This window comes from Doryrhamphus excisus, chromosome 4, assembly GCF_030265055.1.
Source record: "Doryrhamphus excisus isolate RoL2022-K1 chromosome 4, RoL_Dexc_1.0, whole genome shotgun sequence".
NCBI lineage: Eukaryota > Metazoa > Chordata > Actinopteri > Syngnathiformes > Syngnathidae > Doryrhamphus > Doryrhamphus excisus.
This window is the reverse complement of record NC_080469.1, coordinates 25,959,711-25,984,326: the sequence shown is the minus strand read 5'-3', so window position 1 is coordinate 25,984,326 and position 24,616 is coordinate 25,959,711. Positions and strand designations below refer to the sequence as shown.

Here is a 24,616-nt window from a genome sequence, read left to right as displayed (position 1 = left end):
AATGCTAACGTGCAGGCGCCGGGGGGACAATTGTCTTTGTTGTGGCCGTCACATGCCCGCACACACGTGCACTTCAAGTGATTGTTGCCACGTGGTCACATGACCTGCTGCTTTGGTCGTAGTGGATCTCCAACATGGTTTGGTTTCCTTGGTTCTGGTCTGACCCATGACAGCCTCAAACGGACTTGGACACGTGTCAAGAAGACGCATTCGTCCTCTCCACTTCCCCCGACACGCTGGGATGTCGCCAGTGAGGGAGTGGGGGGGAGGGGGGCAGCGCATGTGGAGTGGGGGCCGTTGGGAAGGGGGGGGGGGGGGACAATAAGCCACTTGAAGGAGACAAGTGGACCTGGTTCTGTTCTGCCACAGTCACTGACAGCAGAGGACCGCGTGTAAACACACTTATTGGACTTATTGGGGGATTGTTCCAAATCCACATTCAGAGACCTGGACCTGGACCTGGTGTTGGACCTCAGTTCTTGGTAGCGTGTGACATGTCAGGGCAGAAGTCCGGCACCGGCGCTCCAGCAGAGAGCCGCTTCCACGTGGACGTGGTCAACGAGGGCCCTCAGACCTGCACGGATGGATCCAGAACATCCGAGGAGTCCAAAGGACGCTTCAGGGTGGGCTTCACGGACCCGGGGGCGCTGGACAGCGCGGCCGACATCGGGCTCCCGCCGGACGTGAGCCACGAGCCGGACTCCGTGCGCAGCGACTCGGTGAGCTTGCACTCCACCGGGACGGGCCAGACCCAGATGTCGGACACGCACTCCAACACGTACTACATGAGGACCTTTGGACACAACACCATCGACGCCGTGCCCAACATCGACTTTTACCGGCAGACCGAGGCGCCGCTTGCCGAGAAGATGAACAGACCTTCTCTGGCAGAACTTCACGACGAGCTGGACAAAGTAAAGCCACCCACCACACGCTGTAGTATACAATATATATATATACATGTTTAGGGGTGGGCTGGGGTAGGGTACCATAGGGTTAGGATTGGGGTCATAGAGTTATGTAATGTAAGATAATGACCGTGTGGTAATGAACTTAACGAGTGTATTACTAGTCCTGCGTAGCGTGAGGATATAAACAAGTCAGTCAGTGAATGAGTGAAGACAACATTCCCTCCACTCCTACCTTCATGTGTGGGATGCATCATGACATCACCGGGGGCATGACCCAGGGGGGGACACACCAAGCTTTGTGTCGTCACCCCCCCCCCCGGTCGTGTGACTGTCTGCGGCCGGACAATGATGTTTCACTAACGAGCTAGCGAAGCTTTAAACATGTCGTCCACTCACGTTCTTGCGCCCCGGGGACTCTCCAGGACCCCCTGGAGGACGGGATGGCCAACGGAGAGGAGTCATCGGCGGCCGAGGAGGCGGCGGCGAGGGCGGCGAAGGAGGCCAAAGGAGGAACGGTCAAGTTCGGTTGGGTGAAAGGCGTCCTGGTGAGTGGCAACACTTAGCATGCGTTAGCACCCCAAGCGGTCGAGGCCGATGTCGGCCCCACGCCGCACTTCCTGTTAACAAAGTGAATAGAAAGAATGTGGAAGTGAAGGGATGAACGCTCACCTTTTGTTGGTGGTCTTCAACAACGGGTGGAGCTCTGTGATTGGCTGAGCAGGTGTGGTGTGTTGCAGGTGAGATGCATGCTCAACATCTGGGGCGTGATGCTCTTCATCAGGATGTCCTGGATTGTTGGACAGGCTGGCATCGGTACGATACGCGTGAATGGATGAATGGACCCCAATAAACATGGTGGAATTCAGAAACCTACATGGATGAATGCATTAATTAACATGCTGAATGTATGAATGAATGAATGATAGTGAATGAATGAATGTGGATGAATGAATGAATGTGGATGAATGAATGAATGAATGATAGTGAAAGAATGAATGTGGATGAATGAATGAATGAATGATAGTGAATGAATGAATGTGGATGAATGAATGTGGATGAATGAATGAATGTGGATGAATGAATGTGGATGAATGAATGAATGTGGATGAATGAATGAATGAATGTGGATGAATGAATGAATGTGGATGAATGAATGAATGATAGTGAATGAATGAATGTGGATGAATGAATGAATGTAAATGATTGAACATGAATTGAGGACTGGGCAACCATGGACACATGATTGAATTAAAATGAACACATGAATGCATTAATTAATATGCTGAATGAATGAATGAATGTGGATGAATGAATTAAAATGGATTAATTGAATGAATGAACATGGTTGGTTGAATGAAGAAATGAAAGTGAATGAATGACTAAAACGAATGAATGAATGAACAAAAATGACTGAGTGGCATGAATGAATAAACATGAATGATTTCATTAACATTAGTAAATGATTGAATGAACATGACTGACTGAATGAATGAACAAATGAAAGTGAATGAATGAACATTTGAGAATGAATGAATTTTAAATTCTAAAATAATCAATTAAAATGACTGAATGAATGAAGAAATGAAAGTGAATGAATGAATGAATGAATGGAAATGACTAGATGGCCATGACCTTAACCTCACTGGATGAATAAACAAAATGAAGATGAATGAATGAATGAATATGCATAAATGAATGAATATGGACAGATGAATGAATGAATGAATGAACATGGATGAATGAATTAATGAATTTGGATAGATGAATGAATGAATGAATGAACATGGATGAATGAATTAATGAATAGAAATGACTTAATGGACATGAATTACTTCATGAACAAATGAATGAAAATGTATGAATGAATGGATTAATACACATGAATAAATGAATGAACATGGATGAATGAATGAATGAATGGATTAATAAACATGACTAAATGAATGAACATGGATGAATGAATGAATGGATTAATAAACATGAATAAATGAATGAACATGGATGAATGAATGAATGGATTAATAAACATGAATAAATGAATGAACATGGATGAATGAATGAATGGATTAATAAACATGAATAAATGAATGAACATGGATGAATGAATGAATGGATTAATAAACATGAATGAATGAAAGTACATGGATAAATGAATGAATGGAATGCCTGTATGGACATGAATGAATGAATAAACATGAATGCATGAATGAAAATGCATGGAAAAATGAGATGAATGAATGAACATGAATGTATAAATGAAAATGACTGAATGAATGGACACACACATGATGACAAGTCCATAAATGAATGATGGATGGATGAATGAATGAACGGACATGAACGTATGAATGAATGAATGTACATAAAGGGTTGTAGGTGAATGAATGAATGAATGAATTAATGAATGATCATGAAAAATGAACCAATATAACGAATGAATAAGTGAACGCGACCAAATGAATGCAACCAAATCGTGAAGCCGGAGTAATGAATGAGTGAATGAGTGAATGAGTGAAGATAAATGAGATGCATCATGGTACGTTCCACGGTCCATTATGGTTGTCTGTGTGTGCCAGGACTGACCATCTGCATCATCCTGATGGCCACGCTGGTCACCACCATCACGGGTCTGTCCACCTCCGCCATCGCCACCAACGGCTTTGTGCGAGGAGGTGAGCCAACGACTACTCAGGCTTTTATTTTGGAAATAAAGAAGCAGCAGGAAGCGCGTCCCAACCCACATAGCTAGTTGCGTTAGCACGCCCTGTAGCGGTCATCACCATAAGCATTGTGAAACTTCCAGGAGGAGCGTACTACCTGATCTCCAGGAGCTTGGGTCCGGAGTTCGGCGGCTCCATCGGGCTCATCTTCGCCTTCGCCAACGCGGTGGCCGTGGCCATGTACGTGGTGGGCTTCGCCGAGACGGTGGTGGAGATGCTCAACGTGAGAAACGCTGGCTGGGAGGCGGTGCGCCAAGTCCGCTTCCTGTCCTGACCCGTTTCTCCTGGCAGGACGTGGACGCGCTGATGACGGACGAGCTGAACGACATCCGCATCGTGGGAACGCTGACCGTCATCCTGCTGCTGGGAATCTCAGTGGCCGGGATGGAGTGGGAGGCCAAGGCTCAGATGGTGCTGCTGGTCATCCTGCTGGGAGCCATCGGGAATTACTTCATCGGAAGCTTCATGGCCACGGAAGACAAGAAGCCCAAAGGGTTCTTTGGATACCAAAGTCCGTCCGCAAACGTCTTCATGTTGTTGCCGTGTCTCCTTCTTTTATTTACCGTATTCACCGCAGCGGCCATCTTTGTGGAGAACCTGGGTCCGGACTTCAGAGAAGACGAGACCTTCTTCTCCATGTTCGCCATCTTCTTCCCAGCGGCCACGGGCATCCTGGCGGGAGCCAACATCTCAGGAGACCTGATGGTGGGTTCCAAACCTCTTCTCAGGAAAGACCACCGGTTTGAACCTTTGTGTGGTGTCCATCCTCAAGGACCCTCAGTCGGCCATCCCCAAGGGGACGCTGCTCGCCATCGTCATCACAGGCATCACCTATGTGGGCGTGGCCATCTCGGCAGGTTGGCCCACAGGGACATCATCACGCATCCTGGACACATGACGCCCACTGGCACCGTCCTTCCGTCTTTCAGGGTCTTGCATCGTCAGGGACGCCACGGGCGACCTCAACGACACGCTGAGCGACACGGTCAACTGCAGCGATGCCGCCTGCACGCTGGGCTACGACTTCGCCATCTGCAAGGAGGGAGGATGCCAGTACGGCCTGATGAACGACTTCCAGGTAAAACACGGAACGCCTTCTCCCGTAATCCCGAGGGGGGGTGCAGCTCACCAGCAAGGCGCTAAGATCTTGCCTTTGTGTCCGTGGTGGAGGTAACAAGGTGTGGTTCTTCACAGGTGATGAGTTTGGTGTCGGCCTTTGGTCCTCTCATCACGGCAGGGATCTTCTCGGCCACGCTGTCGTCAGCTCTGGCCTCGCTGGTCAGCGCTCCCAAAGTCTTCCAGGTGCCAAAGAAGGAATAAAGATAATTATGGGATAATCACTGACAAATAATAACGTGACGTCATCTTCAGGCTTTGTGTAAGGACAACATCTACCCGGGTCTCGGCGTCTTCGCCAAAGGTTACGGCAAGAACAACGAGCCCCTGCGTGGCTACGTGCTGACCTTCTGCATCGGACTGGCCTTCATCCTCATCGGTAACGTCCATCTACGTCCATCTACGTCCATCTACTTCCATCTACTTCCATCTACGTCCATCTACGTCCATCTACGTCCATCTACTTCCACCTCCGCCTGCGTCATGTTCACATCTTCCTTCCTTCCTTCCTTCTCAGCCGAACTGAACATCATCGCTCCCATCATCTCCAACTTCTTCCTGGCGTCCTACGCCCTCATCAACTTCTCCGTCTTCCACGCCTCCTTGGCCAACTCTCCAGGTGAGACCACTTCCTGGGCGCCTTGTGTAGACGCCGCGTAACGTCACGACTGATATAGCATTATTATGATTTTAGCATTGTTATCATTAGCATTATTTTGTATCATTAACATGAATTTTAGCATTATCATTAGCCTCAATATTAGCATACTTTTTGGCGTCATTATTGTTAGCGTTATTTTTAGCACTTTTATTAGCACTGATACTAGCATTATGTGAACATTAGCATTGATGTTAGCATTTTAACGAAATATTAACATTGATATAGCATTATTATGATTTGCAATAATATGAATTTAGCATTGTTATCATTAGCATTATTTTGTATCATTATCAGCATTGATATTAACATGAATTTTAGCATTATCATTAGCCTCAATATTAGCATACTCTTTGGCGTCATTATTGTTAGCATTAGCATTATTTTTCGCATTTTTATTAGCACTGATACTAGCATTATGTGAGCATTAGCATTGATGTTAGCATTTTAAACGAATTATTAACATTGATATAACATTATTATGATTTGCAATATTATGAATATTATTTTAGCATTGTTATCATTAGCATTATTTTGTATCATTATCAGCATTGATATTAACATTTTTAGCATTATCATTAGCCTCAATATTAGCATACTTTTTGGCGTCATTATTGTTAGCGTTAGCATTATTTTTAGCATTTTTATTAGCACTGATACTAGCATTATGTGAGCATTAGCATTGATGTTAGCATTTTAAACGAATTATTAACATTGATATAGCATTATTATGATTTGCAATATTATGAATATTTTAGCATTGTTATCATTAGCATTATTTTGTATCATTATCAGCATTGATATTAACATTGATTTTAGCATTATCATTAGTCTCAATATTAGCATACTTTTTGGCGTCATTATTGTTAGCGTTAGCATTATTTTTAGCATTTTTATTAGCACTGATACTAGCATTGATGTTAGCATTTTTAACGAATTATTAACATTGATAACGCCGCGTAACGCCGCGTAACGCCGCGTAACGCCGCGTAACCCCCACAGGGTGGCGCCCGAGCTTCAAATACTACAACATGTGGGTGTCGCTGGCGGGAGCCATCTTGTGCTGCGTGGTGATGTTCGTCATCAACTGGTGGGCGGCGCTGGTCACGCTGCTCATCGTGCTGGCCCTCTACATCTACGTCAGCTACAAGAAGCCTGGTGAGACCCCAACGTCTGCTCGGAACCCACGGCTACCACGTCCTCGCTTCATGCGTTTTTGTGTGTGTAGACGTCAACTGGGGCTCGTCCACTCAGGCTCTGATCTACAACCAGGCTCTGACCCAGTGTCTCAACCTGACTGGGGTGGAGGACCATGTCAAGAACTTCAGGTGAGGCCTTCATCCTCGTCGCTAACACGTACATCTCAGATCGTCTTCTGGCACTGTTGTGGATTATAGTTATTTTCAGACATCAATAGTCAATCTCAGACTGCTTCCGGCTCATTATAGATCCATGCAGACATAGCTAGTCAATATCAGAGTCTCCTGGTTCTTCAGAGTGTGTCCTACAGACATCGTTAGCAGATCCTAGAGAGTGTTTCAGGTCATAGATTCACACAGACATCAATAGTGGATCTTCAGAGTTTCCATCAGACATAATAAGCTGATCCCAGAGTGTCTCTTAGCTTACTTTCAATCCATGCAGACATCAGTAGTGGATTTCAGATGGTCTCCTGGTACATTATAGTGATTTCAGGCATTACTAGTCAACTAAGAGTATTTGAGAGTTTCTGACAGACATCAATAGTGGATCTCAGAGGGTTTTCTGGCACATTATGGAGCCTGTCAGACATACTATCCAATCTCAGAGTGTCTCCTGGTTCTTCAGAGTTTCCGTCAGACATAATAAGCTGATCCCAGAGTGTCTCTTAACTAATTTTAAATCCATGCAGACATCAGTAGTGGATTTCAGACATTACTAGTCAACCCAGAGTACTTGAGAGTTTCTGACAGACATCAATAGTGTATTTCAGATGGTCTCCTGGTACATTATAGTGATTTCAGGCATTACTAGTCAACCCGGAGTACTTGAGACATCAATAGTGGATCTCAGAGTGCTTCTTGGCTCATTATAAATCCAGACAGGCATCATTAGCCCATGTCAGAGTCTCTTGGCTTATCATAGAGACATCCAGACCCGAGTAGTCGATCTTTTGGTGCTTCCTGTCACATATTGTGATATTCTGTCCAGGGTGTTCCATCACCCATTGTAGAGTCCTGCAGGCATGAGTAGCCGATGTCGGAGTGTCTCCTGCCATACGTGTGTGCTTGTGTTTTTAGGCCCCAGTGTTTGGTTCTGACCGGGTACCCAAATTGTCGTCCCGCTCTGCTCCAGCTGGTCCATTCCTTCACCAAGAACGTGGGCCTGATGGTCTGCGGACACGTCAGGATCGTGAGTAGGCTCTTGGAATTCTCTGGTTTGGTTTGGGCCACGGACACCCCCCCCCCCATGTGTGCGTGTGCGTTAGGTGCGGCGGCGTCCCAACGTGAAGGAGGCATCCCAGGAGAACGCCCGCTGTCAGCGCTGGCTCAACAAAAAGCGCATCAAAGCTTTCTACGCTCCCGTCTTCTCTGATTCGCTGAGACATGGCGTGCAGTTCCTGCTTCAGGTGGCCCGCATGCACATCACCTCAGGTTCGAGTTCCGTGTGTCAACGCTGCTGTGCTCTCCTCAGTCGGTGGGTCTGGGGCGCCTGAGGCCCAACACGCTGGTCCTGGGCTTCAAGAACAACTGGATGGACGGAGACATGAACGACGTGGAGACGTACATCAACACCCTCCAGTAGGACCGCCATTGGCCGCGATGGCCGCCTGATGGGCGTGGCTTCCTGGAGGTTCTGCTGTTGAACTCTTGCTGTCGTTCCGCAGCGACGCCTTTGACCTGCAGTTCGGAATGGTGATCCTGCGTCTTCGGGAGGGACTGGACGTCTCTCACATCCAAGGACAAGGTGGGCGGGTGTCCGTCGTGGTCGCGGCCACGCCTACTTTCCATCACGTTGACGGACTTTGCTGTCCTTGCAGACGAGATCCTGTCGTCGCAGGAGAAACCGCCGCTCGGCGGTAAGAACACGGTGGTTACAGTCAGTCTGACCAAAGACTCGGACTCGGACTCTTGTCCCTCTAAAACCACCAGCGCCCAGAGCAGCCCTCTCATCATCAGAGGTACTTCGTAGTCTTAGTAGTATTTTTGATACGTAGTAACGTGTTTGTACGTGCAGACAGCAAACCAGCCATGAGTCTGAGCGACCAGCGCCTGCTGGAGTCCAGTCAGCAGTTCAAGAAGAAACAAGGCAAAGGAACCATCGACGTGTGGTGGCTCTTTGACGACGGAGGTCTCCTTCTTTTGATCTTGATGAAAATCAGGATGTGGATCAAAAAGATCTGCCGTGGTGACTCTGTAATCGTGAAAAAGCCGAAGGAATCATTGACTGAGAAGCGTGTGTTTCGGGTCCGCAGGTTTGACTCTGCTGGTTCCGTATCTGCTGACCAACCGGAGCAAGTGGGCTGACTGCAGGATCCGGGTCTTCATCGGTGGGAAGATCAACCGAATCGACCACGACCGCCGCATGTGAGTCGCACGTCGCCGTGGTGACCGCTGGTGTGGCGTCCACTGGGGTGGTAGTCCGGTCCCCCTTTTTAAGAAGGGGTGTGTTCCAGCTATTATGGGATTGCAGTTCTCGGCCTTGCGGGTAAGGTCTATCCAGGGGTTCCGAAGAGGATTCTCCACCGGATAGTTGAATCTTGGATTTAGGAGTTTCCTCTTAGTTGTGGAACTGTGGACCAACTCTACACTCTTGCTTGGGTCCGTCCTTGAGGGCCCATGGGGGCTTACCCAACCGGTCTACATGTGTTTTGTGGACTCACAGAAGGCATTCGACTGTGGGGGGGTACAAGACCTCCTAATTCAGGCCGTTTGCATGACTGTCGACATTCCCAGCAATAAGTTGGACCTAGTTCCAGTCAGGGTCAGAGTCCATCAGGGCCGCCCTTTGTCACAGATGCCTCCAGAACTCCCCATCGGGGAGGTGTACAGGGCACATCCGACCGGTAGGAGGCCTCAGGGAAGACCCAGGACACGTTGGAGAGACTATGTCTCTCCACTAGCCTGCAAACACCTCGAGATCCACCGGGAGGACCGGGAAGTCTGTGCTTCCCTACTTAGGCTGCTGCCCCCGCGACCCAACCACGGATAAGTGGTGGGAGATGTATGGATGGATGGACGGATGGATCTACGTAACTGGCACAGGAAACAGAAATGTTAGCCGCTAGCTTACTCCCTCTGGTTTTGCGTGTGTACAGGATGGCGACTCTGCTCAGCAGATTCCGCATCGATTTCTCGGACATCAACGTGCTGGGAGACATCAACACCAAGCCCAAAAAGCACAAGTAGAAGCTCTCAGTTTGTTGAACGCTCCTTCAGACGTCACGCTAATATGGTGTATCGTGTGTGTCGCCAGTAAGCTAACGTTCAAGGAGCTGATGGAGCCGTACCGACTGAAGGAGGACGACATGGATCAGGACGAGGCCGAGCGGCTGAAGGCTCAGCAGCCGTGGAGGATCACCGACAATGAGCTGGAGCTCTACAAGGCCAAGGTCCGCCTCCTCCTCGTCTTCGCCCGGCTCCGGGGCTCGCCCCGAGATGCTAACGGCTCTTGTCACTTTCAGACCAACCGTCAGATCCGACTGAACGAGCTGCTGAAGGAACATTCCAGCAACGCCAAGCTCATCGTCATGTGAGTTTCATCTTTGCTAGCAGTGGCTGGATGTGGGAGCGGCTCCACCTAGTGGTGGCGGTCCCCCAATACCATGTTGATGTTCGTGGAGGTTTTCCAAAACTACAGCTTCATTTTTGGTTTCTTTATATTTACATTTTTATAAATATGAACTAATATTGTTTTTAAATATTGAATAATAATAATATTTATATATTTAATATACTATATATTTATTATATTATATATATTTTATATTTAATAATAAATTATATTTAATATACATATAGCTTAATATTTTTAATTGTATAAAAAAATGAATAAAAAATGTATTAGTTCAACTTTCTGCTACTAAAATTACATTTTTCCTCAAAATATTTATTTCTCTCAGGTTTATTCTCGTAAAATTTTAACTTTTTAAAAAATATATTTTTCTCATATTTACATTTTTTTCTTGTCAAATGTATGCTGTTTTTTTGTGCTGCTGCATTTTCTCAAATAACTGGTTTTCCAAATATTTTTTTTTCCCTCATATTACGACCTAAAAATATTTTTCTTTAATATCTGGATTTTATGCTACCAAAATGATTTTTTCCTGAAAATATTACAGTTTGTTATTGTAAAAAAAGCGAGTTTTTTGTCTTTAAATGCGACTAGCTAGGCATGGTAGAGTAGCAGCGCCACCTAGCGGTGAAGGTCCCACATACCTCTCTGCCGTGTGACGTCATCCCCTAATGAAGTATCTTGATTGCTTGACAGGACAATGCCCCTGGCGAGGAAGGGGGCGGTGTCTAGCGCCCTCTACATGTGCTGGCTTGAAACGCTGTCCAAGGATCTTCCACCTCTGCTGTTGGTCCGAGGAAACCACCAGAGCGTCCTCACCTTCTACTCCTAACACACACACACACACACAGCATGGACTGTATGAATAAAGTGTACAATAAAGTAAGGTCACCTCCATGCGTGTACACTAACAAGCTGTGACGTTGTGAGCTAGCTAGGTGGCTAGTTAGCATGGAGGTTTCTGTTACAAAACGACAACAAAATGCAATTTTTTTCCCTCTCCCTTGAATATATTTAATTCCTAATGCTCACTAATCTTACTCATGTGTGTGAGTTGTGTCCATATGAGTCTAGAGATGAAATTTTATTTTTTTTCCCCTGATACTACATTAAAACGGTGGAATAGTTAGCTAGCTAGCGAGCTAGCTAATTTGGTAACGTGATTTTAATAAAAATATTAAGTTCACTATGTGTTGCAGTCAAGGCTGTTTTGTTTCTTAAAACAAACACAATATGAATTTAGGGATTTTTAAAGCTTAATGTTTGTGGTTTTAAAAAACACTTTGGCTGTGTTTGAACCCAAGTCTGCATCCAACAAGGCCAGTTGCCTACCGGTCTACGAAGGCCAGACGTTCGGAGGCTCCACACTTCCTGGTTGTGTCACGTGGTCTTATGTTTACCCTGACGTCATGACAGAATATGTGCCTTCAATGGCGACAGTAAAGGAACAAAGTGAGGACTTGTTTTAATGAGGTTTTACAGCAGAGAGCTCACAGCTAAACCTGATATATTAAACAGTAGTAATTCTCACAGCTACTTTATTTAGTTAGTACTTTTTGGCTACTTCCTCCTTTTGTACAACACTGATCATCGGTTTTACATTCATAAAAGTTAACACAATAAAACACAAATAGTGAATATTGTAATATCAGAAGTCAAATCTTTCCATGTGGTAGAAAAACGTATGACTTTACATTCAAACTCAACTTATTTAAATAAATAAATACTTACCATTTACTTACTTATTAAACACTTTATTATGCTAGCTTTGCACCGTAATGTTGACTTTTTTAAAGGGCTGAACGGAAGCGCGCAAAGAATGTTGGGATACGACGGGGCCACCAAGGTTGGTTGGAATGCGTACTTTTAGGATTTTTTGTTGTTGTTGCGTACTTTTAGGATGCAGACCGGGATTCAAACACAGCCATTGTTAATATTCAACTAAATGCAGTGAGGAACGATGCTTTCAAGGGTCCTCGGACAATCCGGCGCTAAGGTTATACTTGTGTACCGGAGTGTCATACGCCCCTCGTACTGACTCGAAGCTTGAAGTTTTTTGATTTTTTTAACACCTTCTTTACCGACTTGAAACCGACCCGGCTAAGCTCGGTCCGGCTCTAGGTGACACTGTCAAGATGATGCAGCCACGTTGATGACGTCAGAATTCTGCTTTGCGACACTTTGTCTTAAAGGGTGCGGCTAGTAAGCTAGCTAGCCAGCTTAGCCTATTTGAGAACGTCTAAACAGCCTTCAGGGGCTTTAAAACTACTGCTAAAATGTTTGCGAGTTTGAAAATTATCTGCCCCAGAAGGCACTGACAAGGTTGTGGGACAAGTTAGTCAAGTAAAAGTTCGTTTTGTTGACGGTACCTGCGAAACGAAACGTCAGCATTGATTGACAGCTGTGCGGACCAATTAGAGCGGGAGGAGGGGTCTCAAGTCACTGAGACCGTAATATATTCACTTTGTTTTTTCCCCAATGCAGTTTTTGAAGAAAAAAATACCTTAGTAGTTCATATTATAACTTTCAAAATATATTTTTTTCTGCAATATTTCAACTTTATGCAACTAAGTACATGACTTTTCCTGTAACATTTTGATTTGAATGTGTAATTGCATGAATGTGTACCTAATGTCGTGTCCTTCCTCCAGAATGACGAGCTGGCAGCTGAGCGCCGAGGAGGAGATGGTGGAGAAGTTCCTGGACGCGGCGTCCAGAGGAGACGCCGCTCAGGTGTCCTCGCTGCTGTCTCACGTCCCCTCGCTACTCAACCGGGCGGGGCGGAGCGGCTGGACGGCGCTGATGCTGGCCGCCCGCAACGGCCATCAGCAGGCGGCGGAGGTGCTGCTGTCACACGGGTAGGACGCCTTTACGCCTTTCCTCCTCCCGAGCGTCCATCTTGTCATCGCCGCTTCTCCTTGTCGTGTCCAAGCTGCGACAGGTGGGCGGTGAACAGCTCTTCACAGACCGCCTACGACGTCGCTCGCTTCTGGGGGCACAAGCACATGTCGGTCCTGCTGGGCGGGCCCCAGGACCACCCCGGCCCGCATGAGAACTACTTCAGCCGCGAGACGCTGGACCGCTTCAGCGCCAAGAGGACCGACGCCGCTTGGCTAGAGGCCAAGAAGACGCACCCCGACTCGGTCTTCCTCCTCTTCTCTGGTCTCAGTCCCATGGTCGGCGCCCCCCGGGAAGATGGCGCCGTGGAGGTCAGGAACCTGTAGCATTTATTTTAAAGGGCGGCTTCACGTTTTCATGTTCTCACCCTTAGCTGTGTCGCCTCAACTACGACGCCGTCAAAGATCTTCTCCAGAGGGAGGACGCCCTGGTGGTCTTCCTGGGGGTGGAGCGAAGCAAAGCCGAAGCGCCCGCCTGGTTCGCCATCGGTACAGACGAGGACGCCGCCGCGCTCCTTCAACGCTGCTCCGGAAGGAAGTGCTCCTTCCCGAAGTTGCCCCGCAGAGACCTGCTGACGCTCAGCGAGGAAGACGCCGGTGAGGAAGTCGCCGCCGGACTGATGACTGAGATGACGCAACCTCCTCCTTTCCAGGCGTGCTGGCGCCCGCCCGGTCGCTGCTGGCGTGGCACGCCCGCTACGCCTTCTGTCCCACCTGTGGGAGCGCCACCCGGGCCGAGGAGGGCGGCCACAAGAGGAGCTGCCGGGACTCCGCCTGCAAGAGCCTGCAGGGGGTTCACAACACCTGCTACCCCCGCGTTGGTACCCGGCCCCGCTTCACAGTCTTTGCACACCCCCGTGACACGATTGACCGCCAGTGTGTTTCAGACCCGGTGGTCATCATGCTGGTCGTCCATCCGGACGGAAACCAGTGTCTGCTGGGCCGGAAGAACGTCTTTCCCAAGGGAATGTTCTCCTGCCTGGCCGGATTTGTTGAGCCCGGTAAGACGCCCCGCAAAGGGCGACACGCACGCACACGCACACACGCAGGTGACAGGTGAAACGCCCCCACCCTGGCGTCTCGGCAGGTGAGACGCTGGAGGCGGCGGTGAGGCGGGAAGTGGAGGAGGAAAGCGGCGTGAGGGCGGGGGCGGTCCGCTACGTGTCGTGCCAACCGTGGCCCATGCCCTCGCAGCTCATGATTGGCTGCCTGGCCGTCGCCGTGACGACAGACGTCAGGGTGGACCACCAGGAGATTGAGGATGCACGATGGTTCCCGCGGCAACAGGTACGTCTGCCCCAACCCAAAACCTCACTCTTTTTCTTTATCATTGTTAAAAAACAAAAACCATTTCTGTGCCCCCCCCCTCTTGGAATTTATTCTGGCAATATTCTATTGTTTAAGGTTTCTCATTTTACATTTTTCCTTGAATATTTCTACTTTAAAATACTTTATTTTCCCACAAAATATTACATGTTTATTGTCGTAAATTTTCAACCCATTAGAATATAATTTTATCTAAATATTTGGACTTTTTTCTTTGTATAATTTATTGATTTTTTTTTTCATTTCTGCTCCTTTTTCTCCCCCAAATTATTTTGTTCATAATATTTCACATTTTTTCACATAATATTTGGACTTTTTCTATTGTGGCAATGTTTCTCATAACATTTTTTTTCTTTTATATTTCATTGTCATGCTACTAAAATATTTAAATATGTTTCTAGAGGGCTGTAAATAATTGTTTTTGTGAAATTATGTTTTTTTTCTATTCATATTTTGACTGCGTTCTTGTGAAATGAACGTTAAAATTATTTCATTAAGAGCTATGGGCTGAAACTGTCCCCCGGGCCGCACTTTGGACACCCCTGGTTAGAGAAGCACCGCTAACAAACACGTTAGTAAGCTTGCAGTCGGTATGCACAGATTTCTTTATTGAATATTTCAAGCCTATTCTACTAAAATAATATTTTTCCTCCTAATATTATGACCTCATTCTTATAAAATTGCTAATTTTTTTATTATAATGCAAATTTCAAAAAAATATTTTCCTGTAAGATTAATTTTTTTTTAAATTGCTGTTATTTTCTTTTAATTTTCCAAATATTTCAACTTTTTTTTAGTGAATTTTGTTCTTGTAAGATTTGGACTTTATTCCCATAATATTCTGACTTATCTTTTTTATATTTATGCTACTAAAATGACATTATTTTTCCTTCTAATATGAATAGTTTATTTTTGCCAAATTGCATTTTTTTCTTTAAATCGTCCAAATATTTCAACTTTCTTCTTGTAATATTTTGACTTGAATTCCCCTCATATTCTGACTTTTTTTGTTTCTCATATTACCACATTAAAAGTAATATATGTCAACTCTACGCTACTAAAATTTCCACAAAATATTGTTTATTCTCATAAAACTGCATTTTATTTTCATTTCTGCAACCTAATTTTTCCAAAAATGACAACCTTTTCTGTTTCTTATAATGTTTTGACTGTTAAAAAATATGTTTATCTGGAGTTGGGCTTGACGCTAGCAAAGGTAATACGGGCTTGCAGTGCGCCTTTCCGCCACACGAGGGAGTTGAAGCTTCAGCAAGTAGAAATGTTGGCTAATAGATCATGCGTGATGAGGTTGAAAGTTGGGAGTCCCACTGAGGTGTGGGACACCAAGGCGACGTGAACTTTGACCCCGCTAGTACCTGCTTTAGACACGTGGAGCTGTCCCGGTGCTGACGCGCTGATGTACGTGTGACGGCAGGTGACGGAGGCGCTGCTCAGAGGGTCCGGCGGGGGCCTCGTCCTCCCTCCCAAACAGACCATCGCCCACCAGCTCATACGACACTGGATCGGCTCCAGCGCCAACCTGTGACCCCCCAGGGCAGAGGAAGATGACGTGTCTATTTAGTGACTGGAATGTGGCATAGACAGTAGCTGTCATTCTTACCAATGGTGATCTATTGCTGACATCTCCAATAAATGACTGAGCATTAGCTGTCTGCAGTTCACCTCGTCCACCGCCGGGGGGCGCTGTTAGTCCCTCTGAAGATCACAGCGGGTCTCCTAATGCACACAAAGTGTCATTAGTATCACTAACACTTACTGCTTCAGTGAAGATGGCGTCGTGGTCACAGGAAGTAGATCGTTGTGGACAGGAAGTCAAACACTAGAAAATAGCAAAAAAACAAATGTTTAATATTTTCTTCTTCATCAGCCAAAGTAATATTTTCTCTCTGCTTCTTTCAAATAGAAAACCAAATAAATGTACACATGAAAAAACGACTCACGGGCCAAGAGAGAAACACACACACACACACACACACACAGAAAGACAAAGAAAAAGCAAAGGAGGCTCGTCACGGTGCATTGTGTTGATTTCATCTTATTTACACGTGGGGAAGGGGGGACGGGGGCAGGGGGTCCTAGTGGATTCTTTGCACACAAGATGGCGACTGACTCAACTCCTCTAAAACAGGAGAGCGTTGCGTTCCTTCCACCTTCACAGTAAAAGCATGATGGCGCTCGGGTTCATCACATGATTCCAATGACGTGGAAGAAAAATAAGAAGAAGAATAAAAAAGGCTTCTCCCGGGTGGAGGTCGCTTGAAGGTCGTGGTTTTTTTCCCTCCGCGTGTTGAGAGCTTTACTTTGAAGGAGCTTAGAAGAGTGACTCCTTCTGAGCATGGGAAGGCGTGGCTTTGGTCGGAGCGTATTGCTGAGATGATGGCGAGGATGATGATGGGGGGGGGGGGGGGAGGTGCATAGACGAGGCCGTTGTTGGGGGCGGGGGGGGGCTATTTGCTCCGCAGCAGCTCCAGCTGGTCCTGGTACTCGGTGAACAGTCTCTGGAATCGCAGGTTCCCCCCGATGACGGGCAACACCTCCTGCAACAGCTCCCGCTTACGTAGGCCCTGAACGCACCACACGGGGAAGACGTATGTTAAGGGCTGGCGTGAAGGGAAGTGTGTGTGTGTGTGTGTGTGTGTGTGTGTGGTACCAGGGTGGTGGTCTCCCATGCGGTCCCTGCTGACCGGTGAACAGGACCCAGCAGCTCCTTGCAAAGTTCTCGCAGTCTGAACTCTGAGCCTGCATGAGAGAAGAGAGGACAAACGGCGTTGCGCATGCGTGGACGACGGGTGGACGACGCGTGGACGACGGGTGGCGTCGGGCGTCGGCTACCTTCGTTGACGAGGAAGCGGGCGTAGATGAGCAGCCAGTAGCGGTACTCCTGCGCCGACTGCAAGGTGAGCGCCGAGGCCAGCTGGTTCTCCAGGAAGGCCAGGGTCATGCCCTGCTGCAGGTGGTGCGGGGTGGCGGAGAGGCGGGACGCCATGCGACCGGCGCTGTGGAGTGGGTGGGGGGTGGGGGGGTTAGGCGGTCACGTTTAGAACAGGACGCTGCGGGAGGGAAGAAGAAGACGTCCCGTACTTGAGGTTGCGTCCCTGCATGGTGGCCAGGGGCCCCGAGGAGCCTGCGGTGTCCTGGGTGGGAAGGCAGCTCCTGAAGTCGGCACACTGGACCAGGCAGTCTCCTCGATCCGCTATGAGGGTCCTGGGGGCCCAAAGAGTGGTTGGGGCCGTGCTCCACTGGCAACACGGAGCGTTTGGGGTCTCACCACGTCTCCAGAGACGAGCTGAAGCAGAAGGACTTCCCGTTGGACAGACCGATGACGGGGACGCCCTGCTGAGTCAGCAGGGACTGGGACACGGTCGCCTCAGAACCTGCACCCCCCCCACACACACACATGAATGTTATGACGTGATGGCGGACTTTCCAGCAGGAAACAGGAAGCAGGAAGTGGTCCCACCTGACAAAATGGTCATGAGCGACTCGTTCCTGACCAGCACCTTCTGCTTGTGGACGTCCCACACGGACAGCGTCGCCCCGGCCGTCAGCGCCATGACGAAGTGGGCGGCGCAGTTGAGGGCCGACACGGGCGCCGCCAGCTGGATGGACGGAAGGAGGCGGCGGCCGCAGGAGGAGAAGACGGACAGCATCCTGTTCTCGCAGGCGACGGCGAGGACGTCACTGAGGGAGGGAGGGAGGAGCGGTCGGGTCACGTGACATCCCCAGACCTTTCCCAGCTCTGAGAGCGCTACCTGCTTCCTGCCGCGGCGACCACGGAGCTGGGCAGCAGCGTGCTCCACTCGCGTCCGTCTCGGGAGCAGCGCAGCTGGCTCAGCCTGGAACCCGCCACCGCCGTCACCTCGTTCTCCACCTCCAGCGACACCGGCGGCTCCATGCTCACCTGCGGGCAGCGCAATCAGCACGGGCGGCGTGCACGGTGGGGGTGGGTGGGTGTGTCTAAGAAGGCGCCACCTGCAGGCTGAAGGACGTCTGGATGCTCGGCGTCGGCAGCCTGAGGACGGTCGGCGGCGGCGCTGGGGACGGCGCCACCATCCTGAGGGACTCCCGCTCGGGGGTTGGCGTAATCTGATGGGGCAAAGCACACTCAGCGCCGTTGCTAGGCAACACAACATCATCATCATCATCCTCCCTGCCGTCCGGGCACCTGCGTGAAGGGCTGGGCGATGGGCGGGGCCATCTTGTCTTTCCTGGGCCGCCCCTTCTTCCTCTTCTCCACCACCTCGGCGGCGTCCATCAGCAGCAGCTCGGGTTTCCTTTTGCACAAGTTCTTGTTGATGGCGGCCATCTTGTCCTCGCTGTCGCTGCTGGTGTCTTCCTTGGATTTCACGTCTTTCAGGACGGAGGCCACGTCTTTAGGCCTGGTCGAGTGGGGGGGGGGGGGTTGGGAGGGGGGGGGGGGGGGCAGGTCAGCGAGGTGTTTCGCAAAAAGGCGACTTTGGCGGGCGCACGCACCTGTCGAGGGGCGTGAGGCCCGTGGTGGAGGCGATGGCGGACGTGACGCCCGGCGTGGCCTTTGACCTCTCGGTGAACCTGGAGTCCAGCGCCTTCATGGGCTCGATCTTGGACGCGGACGTCAGCAGCAGGCTGGACTTGAGGCTGCGGGAGAGACCACATGGCAAAGTCCAGACCAACGGTGGCGGCGTTGGCGAAGGAGCGGACGCGGGAGCGCTTACGCGTCCTTGTTGTCCTCCAGGCCCTTGGCGGCAGCCATGTTGGGCGGAGGCGGCGGCAGGGCCAGCATGGGGTCGTGGCCGGGCCTGAGCCCCAAGGAGGGCGGAGCCTGTGCCGGGCTGGAGTCGGAGCTCAGCTGGGGGGGCAGCTGGTTGGACAAGGAGGACGGCAGGATGGGAACGCTGTTGAAGAGCGCGGGCGAGAAGTCCCTGTGGAGAATAGGCGGTCAGCGTGTCCTCCACTGAACACGAAGCGCTCGTGTATGGTCCTCACCCGGTGTCCAGCTGAGCGATGCACAACGGCGTGATCCGTCTTCTGCCATCGGGGGTTCTGGTCTCCACCTGCTTCTTCAGGAGGTTCTGCGAGGAGAGCAACAGGGTTTGCCAACTTGTTTCTGCACCCGAGCGCCAAGCACGCCGTTCCTCTCACCTTCCTGATGTCCTCCAGAGACTCTCCGTTCATCATGCTGTTGAGTTTGGGGGTGGAGGACTCTGTGGCGGCGGCCGTCGGCACGGTGTTACTCTGGGCCGAGTTCTGCCTCTCCTGCTGGTACTTGAGCATCTCCGGGTTCTCGATGATGGTGGTGGAGAGCTGCGCCTCCGTGCTGGTGATGGCCAGACTCTTGCCGTAGATGTTCTGATGGATGGTGTTCTGGGACGAGAGGTGGCTCCTGAGGCTCGACAACTTTGGATTGAAGATGGCTGCTGGTCGTGTGTGCGACAAACCTTCTCCTCCTCGCTGAGCGGGTCTCCCAGTTCATCCAAGGAGAAGTCCAGGTAGGCCACGGTCCCGTCCATAGAACACACCAACATGCCCAAACCTGTCAGCGTCCTGACACACACACGTGTGGAACATTTGGTAATTGGAGCATAGAAAACATGTTTGACACATTATAAATACACTTGGACATGATTAGAGCCCTCTACATATGAAATAGCACCCCTATAGTCACCTTTACATTCCTATTACCAAATATAGTCGACATAAGAGAAAGCAAGACATGGCAAAAATATGTTTACCACCTTCTAAAAATGCCTTTTAACATTATTAGAGCCCTCCCGATATGAAATAACACCCCTATAGTCACCTTTACACTCCTATTACCAAATATAGTAGACATAATAAGAGAAAACAGGACATAGAAAACATGTTTGCCACATTCTAAATACACTTTAACATTATTAGAGCCCTCCAGATATGAAATAGCACCCCTATAATCACCTTTACACGCCTATTACCCAATATAGTAGACATAAGAGAAAGCAAGACATGGCAAAAATAGGTTTACCACCTTCTAAAAATGCCTTTTAACATTATTAGAGCCCTCCAGATATGAAATAGCACCCCTATAGTCACCTTTACACTGCTATGACCAAATATAGTAGACATAATAAGAGAAAACAGGACATAGAAAACATGTTTGCCACATTCTAAATACACTTTAACATTATTAGAGCCCTCCAGATATGAAATAGCACCCCTATAATCACCTTTACACTCCTATAACCCAATATAGTAGACATAAGAGAAAGCAAGACATGGCAAAATCAGTTTACCACCTTCTAAAAATGCCTTTTAACATTATTAGAGCCCTCCAGATATGAAATAGCACCCCTATAGTCACCTTTACACTGCCATTACCTAATATACTAGACATAATAAGAGAAAACAGGACATAGAACATCTGTTTACTACATTCTAAATACAGTAACATCGTTAGAGCCCTCTAGACATGAAATAACACCCCTATAGTTGCCCTTATGCGCCTATTTCCAAATAAGGTTGACATAATAAGACATGAACAAGAGTGTGTGCGTATGTGTGTGTTGTGTATGACATATACACATACCCACCCAGAGTCAATCCACGGCCCACTTCTGGGTCCCGCCCCACCAGTTGGGAAGCACTGGTACCAAAAAGAGTGCTAAAGAAGACAGCATATCCAAACTCACCAGGAAATGTCCATGATGGATTTGTCAAACAGGTCGTGGATGACCACCAGGGGGCGTTTCAGAGAGGTCAGCTGGTGGACAGGGGGTGGGGGTCGTGGGGAGAGGGGGTGGTGGGGTTAACTATCAGTGAAGACGTCACACTCTGTTTGAGTAGAGGTTGGGTTCTGCACTGACCCAGACGGAGAGCGAGCGGTCTTTGCTGCCCACGGCGCAGCAGCAGTAGGGACAACCGGGCTTGGGGGCGCTGCCGTTCTTCTGCTTCTTCTTGAAGATCTTGGGGTTGAATTTCTACACACGGGAAGAAAAACACACGCATGTCGAGGAGAACATGGAAGAAGGAGGGCGGCTCGGTCCCGTGTGGCGGGGGGGCGGGGCGGGGGGGCTCACCACCACCGTGACAGCTTTCCTGTGTCCCACGAAGTCCATGTTGGTCTTCCAGCCGTCCCGCTCCACGATCTGGGCCGTGGGTCCCGAGTTGTTCATGGCGTGAGCCGACACCAGGTACTGTCCGTCGGGGGACCAGGACAGACGCAGGACGTGGGTGGTGCCGCCGCACTCGTTGAAAGGCTTGGTGATGTTGGCCTCCATCTGCCAGTCCACCGTCCGCCACACCTTCAGGCTGTGGTCGTCGGCCTGCGAGGCGATGTACTTGCCCACCGGGTCCCACGTCAGGCCCTTGACCAGGCCCGTGTGCCCCCGGAGACACACCACCATCTCTGGAGGGACACACGTGCAATTGGGGGCAACTTTGGGTCAAGAGGGGGGCCCTCACAGGCACGCAAGGTCATCTCGCATTGTCACCCTCGTTTCTATTTATAGTTTCCTATGGGATACACTCTTATTTCTATTTATAGTTTCCTATTGGATACACTCTTATTTCTATTTATAGTTTCCTATGGGATACGCTCTTATTTCTATTTATAGTTTCCTATGGGATACACTCTTATTTCTATTTATAGTTTCCTATGGGATACACTCTTATTTCTATTTATAGTTCCTATGGGATACACTCTTATTTCTATTTATAGTTTCCTATGGGATACAGTCTTATTTCTATTTATAGTTTCCTATGGGAAAGTAAGTATTTGATGACTTTGAGTGCTAAGGTACATCATTGTGGTAGTTCTTCTGTCGTCTCTCACCTGGGAATTTGCGAGCGTTCCAGATGACGATGGTGTTGTCCACGCTGCAGGAGGCCAACCACACGTCATGAGGAGACCACGCCACGTCCATCACGTCTGCACACACACACACACACACACACACAAAGCGTGTACATCTCGTGCAAAATGAACGTGTCCCTCCTCCGGGTGGAGAAGTTACCTCCAGTGTGGTTCCTCAGGATGGTGACACATCTCCACTGCTCCACGTTGGCCAGTTTGCTGCTTGACCCAAACACGGTGCTGGGACCGATGAACCTGCACCACACACACACACACACAAATACACACACACACAAATACACACAAAATGAGGCGCTGAAGCAGTTATCCGTGCAATAAAAGTATTCCAAAGTACATACGCCGCTCTTTTCCACACCATGACCAGCTTGTCGTCTCCTCCCGACGCCAGGTACAGCCCGTTGTTGGACCAGCGCACGCAGTTTACACACGCTGCACACACACACACACACACACTTTGGTTCCATGACGATAAAGTACATTTAAATATACATATATATATATATATATATATATACTACCTAGATGATTGTCCATCTGGCAAAGCATTTTGGGAATATTCTCGTTCTTCTCATCTTCCTCTCGGAGGACAGGCGCCATGTTCCAGATCATCACCTTCCCAGAATCCTCCCCTGACGGATCACCAGGATGTTCCATTTATGAATATAATATTTGTGTGTAGATGTATGAATTTGTGTGTGTGTGTGTACCTTGGCCACCGGTTGCAAATTTGGTTCCATCTGGGTGAATGTCTACAGAGAAGATGGGCTTGCCTGCGTGGGGGGGGGGGGGGGGGTTCAATATTAGCCAGACTCCTATTAATAAATTGCACGTGACTATTAACTGACACGTTGAAATGTTGCAATAAATATGAATTATTGATTAATTTTGATGGTTTTTCTCTTCTTATACTCGGGGCTTCGCCCATGTATGCTAACCAAAGCATCCCCTTCAAACACTAACATAACCAAGACAGTTAGCTTGCTAACGGCTAACTTTGCAAAGTGACAGTGCTCAAGCTAACCGGCTAACGTGCTAGCCGGCTGACTTGCGTCCCCAAACCCGAAGCGGGGACGTTAAAAAGACCAGACCGCCCCCGGTCTGTCGGTCGAATTCAAGTCGTCTCCGATGTCACCGCCGAGCGGCCGACGAGGCGCCCACAAGTGTCGACGACGGCGGCGGCCACCATCACCTCAGCGGAGCCCCCGCCGACAACAAAAGCCCAACTTGGTCCAAGAGATTCCTGCACAAGCTTACCGTTGTGGCTCACCCAGCTCGGCTTCAACAACTTCATCTTTCAACTTCCTCCTCTCTTTGCGAAGACGAGAACCCTACAAAGATCCGCTGGGCGTCACCTTTGTCTCAAACTCCAGCTGCCAGTTCGGTATTTTGGGTCTTCAACTCCATCTCTGCAGCAGCGGTAGCAGCATCACCGATCACCCGGACGACAGACGAGGTGACACCGAGCACAAACAGGAAGTGTTAAGGTGAGTTTAGCCGCCGCAGGAAGTCTACTTGCATTTCTTTCAAAATAAACCACTACCCGACTTTCAGCGCCAAACTACGAGGACGAAGATGAAGAAAATGTTTGTTTTCCACATTTTATATGAAATTATTGTACAAGTTAATGTTATTTATTAAAACTTACTCCGGACGTGTGTTATATTTGCTACGCAAACTCGCCCATTGTTAATTTACTTTGAAAACCTAACTGACGTCATGATGGACGCTCTAAATTTAAAAAAATGCGATTTAAAAATTGGGTATTTTGTTTTATTTTTGTGTTTTGGTCCTTGAACGCCTCAATATGAATGTTCCTACATTTCATAATAAAATAAACATAACTTTTATCTGCCACCTGAGGTAAACCCTTTTTTAAAGGAAAAGTGCAGTTGTATATCGAAGTTTTTTGTCTCCTTTGTCCTCCCCCCTTCCGTTTGACATACTTTATTTACTTTGCAACAAGTAAATCGGAGAGGCTTTCTAGCTTGCTAGCTTGCTAGCGGAGACCGTCGGTTATGACCCCGCTGGGATTCCGTAGCCTGAGCACCGTGACGTAAACAAGGAATAATAGCTTAAAAGCGACACTTGGGGGCGTCATTTCATGTCAACGCGGCTCTGAAATTAAAACCCCACATGTAGAAAGTTAAAAAAAAGTCGAAAAAAGAGGGGTTATCGTGTTATTGTCACGTTAGAGCTACGTCACTGGCGTCGTGATACATTAGTCGCACCACACCGGCTAGCTAGCCAGCGAGACGACTGCTCTTCCTTTTTATGTTGCCATGTGAAATCAATGCGCGCAGGAAAGAAGTTCCGTTAATGCCTGAAATGGGCAAAATACTGGATTACAATGTTATCGTGAATGTAAT

The 24,616-nt window shown here is 48.5% G+C and overlaps 3 protein-coding genes across 11 annotated transcripts; 2 read left to right on the top strand and 1 right to left on the bottom strand.

Moving 5' to 3' along the window:
* The first annotated feature begins 332 nt into the window (after positions 1-332).
* Positions 333-11,373, top strand: LOC131127539 (solute carrier family 12 member 2-like). 2 transcript variants are annotated; one of them, XM_058069517.1, is made up of 25 exons: positions 334-914; positions 1,334-1,456; positions 1,649-1,724; positions 3,488-3,583; positions 3,715-3,854; positions 3,923-4,142; positions 4,209-4,336; positions 4,404-4,488; positions 4,561-4,709; positions 4,826-4,933; positions 5,003-5,126; positions 5,265-5,366; positions 6,408-6,563; positions 6,634-6,733; positions 7,685-7,796; positions 7,873-8,013; positions 8,079-8,185; positions 8,272-8,351; positions 8,425-8,565; positions 8,622-8,735; positions 8,860-8,971; positions 9,703-9,789; positions 9,861-9,996; positions 10,069-10,136; positions 10,875-11,373. In XM_058069517.1, the coding sequence occupies exons 1-25, from the start codon at positions 495-497 to the stop codon at positions 11,008-11,010; spliced, it is 3,261 nt and encodes a 1,086-aa protein (XP_057925500.1). In that variant the 5' UTR covers positions 334-494; the 3' UTR covers positions 11,011-11,373. The 2 variants fall into 2 exon arrangements, with proteins under 2 accessions (XP_057925499.1, XP_057925500.1); XM_058069516.1 differs by having other exon boundaries at positions 333-914; positions 3,923-4,336.
* Positions 424-23,853, bottom strand: LOC131127540 (protein HIRA). Of its 3 annotated transcripts, XM_058069519.1 has the most exons (28): positions 23,505-23,853; positions 22,958-23,020; positions 22,769-22,879; positions 22,589-22,679; positions 22,390-22,484; positions 22,209-22,304; positions 21,454-21,782; positions 21,241-21,354; positions 21,067-21,137; positions 19,840-19,945; positions 19,544-19,765; positions 19,388-19,473; positions 19,117-19,323; positions 18,896-19,039; positions 18,588-18,801; positions 18,395-18,508; positions 18,175-18,323; positions 17,883-18,103; positions 17,691-17,796; positions 17,504-17,626; positions 17,255-17,418; positions 17,073-17,161; positions 12,807-16,986; positions 10,823-11,006; positions 4,761-4,926; positions 3,729-4,663; positions 1,581-1,781; positions 424-1,453 (listed from the first exon to the last, which is right to left on the bottom strand). In XM_058069519.1, the coding sequence occupies exons 1-23, from the start codon at positions 23,539-23,541 to the stop codon at positions 16,870-16,872; spliced, it is 3,069 nt and encodes a 1,022-aa protein (XP_057925502.1). In that variant the 5' UTR covers positions 23,542-23,853; the 3' UTR covers positions 424-1,453; positions 1,581-1,781; positions 3,729-4,663; positions 4,761-4,926; positions 10,823-11,006; positions 12,807-16,869. The 3 variants fall into 3 exon arrangements, with proteins under 3 accessions (XP_057925502.1, XP_057925501.1, XP_057925503.1); XM_058069518.1 differs by lacking the exons at positions 3,729-4,663; positions 4,761-4,926 and having other exon boundaries at positions 427-1,453; XM_058069520.1 differs by lacking the exons at positions 3,729-4,663; positions 4,761-4,926 and having other exon boundaries at positions 427-1,453; positions 1,581-1,698.
* Positions 11,972-16,316, top strand: nudt12 (nudix (nucleoside diphosphate linked moiety X)-type motif 12). Of its 6 annotated transcripts, XM_058069528.1 has the most exons (8): positions 12,037-12,371; positions 12,830-13,036; positions 13,111-13,387; positions 13,450-13,672; positions 13,729-13,896; positions 13,963-14,076; positions 14,163-14,362; positions 15,837-16,312. In XM_058069528.1, exons 1-8 carry the CDS (start codon positions 12,331-12,333, stop codon positions 15,945-15,947), a joined length of 1,341 nt encoding a protein of 446 aa, XP_057925511.1. In that variant the 5' UTR covers positions 12,037-12,330; the 3' UTR covers positions 15,948-16,312. The 6 variants fall into 6 exon arrangements, with proteins under 6 accessions (XP_057925508.1, XP_057925507.1, XP_057925506.1 ...); XM_058069525.1 differs by lacking the exon at positions 12,037-12,371 and adding an exon at positions 11,972-12,024 and having other exon boundaries at positions 13,729-14,076; positions 15,837-16,315; XM_058069524.1 differs by having other exon boundaries at positions 12,036-12,299; positions 13,729-14,076; positions 15,837-16,316.
* Positions 23,854-24,616: the final 763 nt, after the last annotated feature.

Excerpts from the sequence above, each read along its gene's own strand:
- LOC131127539 (XM_058069516.1), top strand. The coding sequence starts at position 495 with ATGTCAGGGCAGAAGTCCGGCACCGGCGCTCCAGCAGAGAGCCGCTTC. Across the intron at positions 1,725-3,487 it reads TGTTGGACAGGCTGGCATCG|GACTGACCATCTGCATCATC; the intron begins GTACGATACGCG and ends TGTGTGTGCCAG. Across the intron at positions 8,186-8,271 it reads ACGTACATCAACACCCTCCA|CGACGCCTTTGACCTGCAGT; the intron begins GTAGGACCGCCA and ends GTCGTTCCGCAG.
- nudt12 (XM_058069523.1), top strand. The coding sequence starts at position 12,331 with ATGACGTCAGAATTCTGCTTTGCGACACTTTGTCTTAAAGG. Across the intron at positions 13,037-13,110 it reads GAGGTGCTGCTGTCACACGG|CTGCGACAGGTGGGCGGTGA; the intron begins GTAGGACGCCTT and ends GTCGTGTCCAAG. Across the intron at positions 13,673-13,728 it reads GCTCAGCGAGGAAGACGCCG|GCGTGCTGGCGCCCGCCCGG; the intron begins GTGAGGAAGTCG and ends CCTCCTTTCCAG.
- LOC131127540 (XM_058069519.1), bottom strand. The coding sequence starts at position 23,541 with ATGAAGTTGTTGAAGCCGAGCTGGGTGAGCCACAACG. Across the intron at positions 23,021-23,504 it reads GAGCTGGGTGAGCCACAACG|GCAAGCCCATCTTCTCTGTA; the intron begins GTAAGCTTGTGC and ends CCCCCCACGCAG. Across the intron at positions 17,797-17,882 it reads GCTCATGACCATTTTGTCAG|GTTCTGAGGCGACCGTGTCC; the intron begins GTGGGACCACTT and ends GGGGGGGTGCAG.